General features: G+C 59.6%; 1 protein-coding gene across 1 annotated transcript in view; it reads left to right on the top strand.

Annotated features, from left to right (window-relative positions):
• Window positions 1-1,850, top strand: part of HIPK2 (homeodomain interacting protein kinase 2) — a 109,822-nt gene that overhangs the window by 91,599 nt on the left and 16,373 nt on the right. Inside the window, exon 12 of the mRNA XM_013007565.2 lies at window positions 27-169. Coding sequence (XP_012863019.2) covers window positions 27-169 — 143 coding nt within the window. The remainder of the gene's footprint in view (window positions 1-26; window positions 170-1,850) is intronic.

The raw sequence follows: 1,850 nt of genomic DNA on the forward strand, positions 1-1,850 counted from the left end.
ACTTGCCTGCATCCCCTGCCCCACAGCAGGCCTGGCCCAGCGGGACCCAGCAGATCCTGCTCCCCCCCACGTGGCAGCAGCTCACAGGCGTGGCGGCCCACACGTCTGTGCCGCATGCGGCCGTCATACCCGAGACCATGGCAGGCACCCAGCAGCTGGCCGACTGGAGGTAAGCAGCACCAGGGAGGGGGGCGGGGACAACCTGTGGGCTGCTGAAACCCCCAGAGCACCTGAGCTTGCCCGGACCTAGCTACCTACCTTACCCGACCAAACTCACGGCCCTTGAGTTTAGAACCGGCCCCTGTGAGCTTCCGAGACTGTAACTCTTAAAACTGGGGACTCATAGTCACCCCCGGTGGGGTTTGAAGACTGACCAGCGGAGAGCCCAGTCTCTACCGAGGAGCTGCCAGTGGTTCCAGGTTTACGACCATGAGGATCGCAGCCCAGTGCCTAACCACCAGGACTCTGGGGACCCTGGGGGGTGGGGGAGCGGCGTTGTAAAACTCCCCCTGTGAGTACCTGGGACTGTCACTCTTTATGGGAGTAGGAAGCCCTGTCTTTCTCCCTGTGGCTATAAAGAACTATCTAGATTTTTTTTTTTTTAAGTATGTGGATACACACACACACAAGAGCGCTTCAAAAAGGTCATGGACAAGTGGGATCCAGAGACCGGGCACTTTCCCACGCGCTCTGCGAAGCCCCATCACCTGCGCACAGTTGCCGGGAGACTGGAATCGGAGTGCCGACCGTTGGCGAGCTAGTCACACAGGACAACAGCTGAAGTTTAAACAGCCAATGTGTTTGCTACTTCTCAGTGTAGCACTGCTTGTTTCCAACATTTCGGACTAATTTTAAAAAGGAAAAGGCAAAAGTGAGCTGTGGAAGTGGGGGTGGGTGGGAGCACTAAGCTGTCAGTCCACAGGCCAGGACTCCCAGAGCTCGCTCACTGCTGAGGTCAGCCCCACTCCACCAAAGTTCCAAGCCTCCGGGTCAATGCCGGGCGAGCCGCCACGTCCTTGGAGTTAGGGTCCCCCTCGACGGTGTTTACCAGTTGATCGCGGTCTCAGAAACCTTACTCTGGATGGCCCAGGGTGTGTGGTTTTCTCCGAAAACCAAGAATTATCCCCAGGGGAGGAAAGCAGAGAAGAGTTCCCAGGGGCCTCAGCCCCTGGGAAATAAAACGCTCACTGCGGGGTGCTTGTTGAGATTTGGGGCCACGCTTCCCCCCCATCCCCCAACCTACCACCCAGCTGGCTGACCATCATGCCTGTGGCTGCCAGACCCCACCCACCGGCCCTCGCCCTCCACCCACAGGCTTCCCTCCTGCACCCAAAGGTCTGACTCCACCCTCCACTCACCTGCCCCTGCTCAGACAGGTACTCTCATCTTTGGGTCCCCTCTGCTTTGCCGGGAATGCTCCCACCCTCGGACACACCACACACACACACACCACACACACACACACACACACACACACACACACGCCGCTGTGCAGAGCCACATGTATGGCACCCCCATTGTCCCAACCCCCCATGGCCCTGCCAGCTGTTTCACACTCCATTCAACCAGGCAGGTCAGCCCACGCCACCCTCAGTCCCCTGCTACCCGCAGCGCTGAGCTGGGCCCACAGTCCGTGAACAGAGCCCCCGGGTGCAGGAGAGCATGGCTCCGTCCCCCTGCTTCCCCGGCCTCATCCTGAGCAGTGAAAGGAAAGGGCCTGTCCTCAGCCAGCATGCTGGAGACCTGGGTCTGATGCCCAGCCAGGCAGCCTCCCTCTCAGCCACCACGCCTCCACAGAGACGTGCGTGAGGCTGCGATCACAACAGGCTTCAGGGAGACTGAAATAGAGT

This window comes from Echinops telfairi, unplaced genomic scaffold, assembly GCF_000313985.2.
Source record: "Echinops telfairi isolate 266 unplaced genomic scaffold, ASM31398v2 ScPeMD7_23;HRSCAF=83, whole genome shotgun sequence".
NCBI lineage: Eukaryota > Metazoa > Chordata > Mammalia > Afrosoricida > Tenrecidae > Echinops > Echinops telfairi.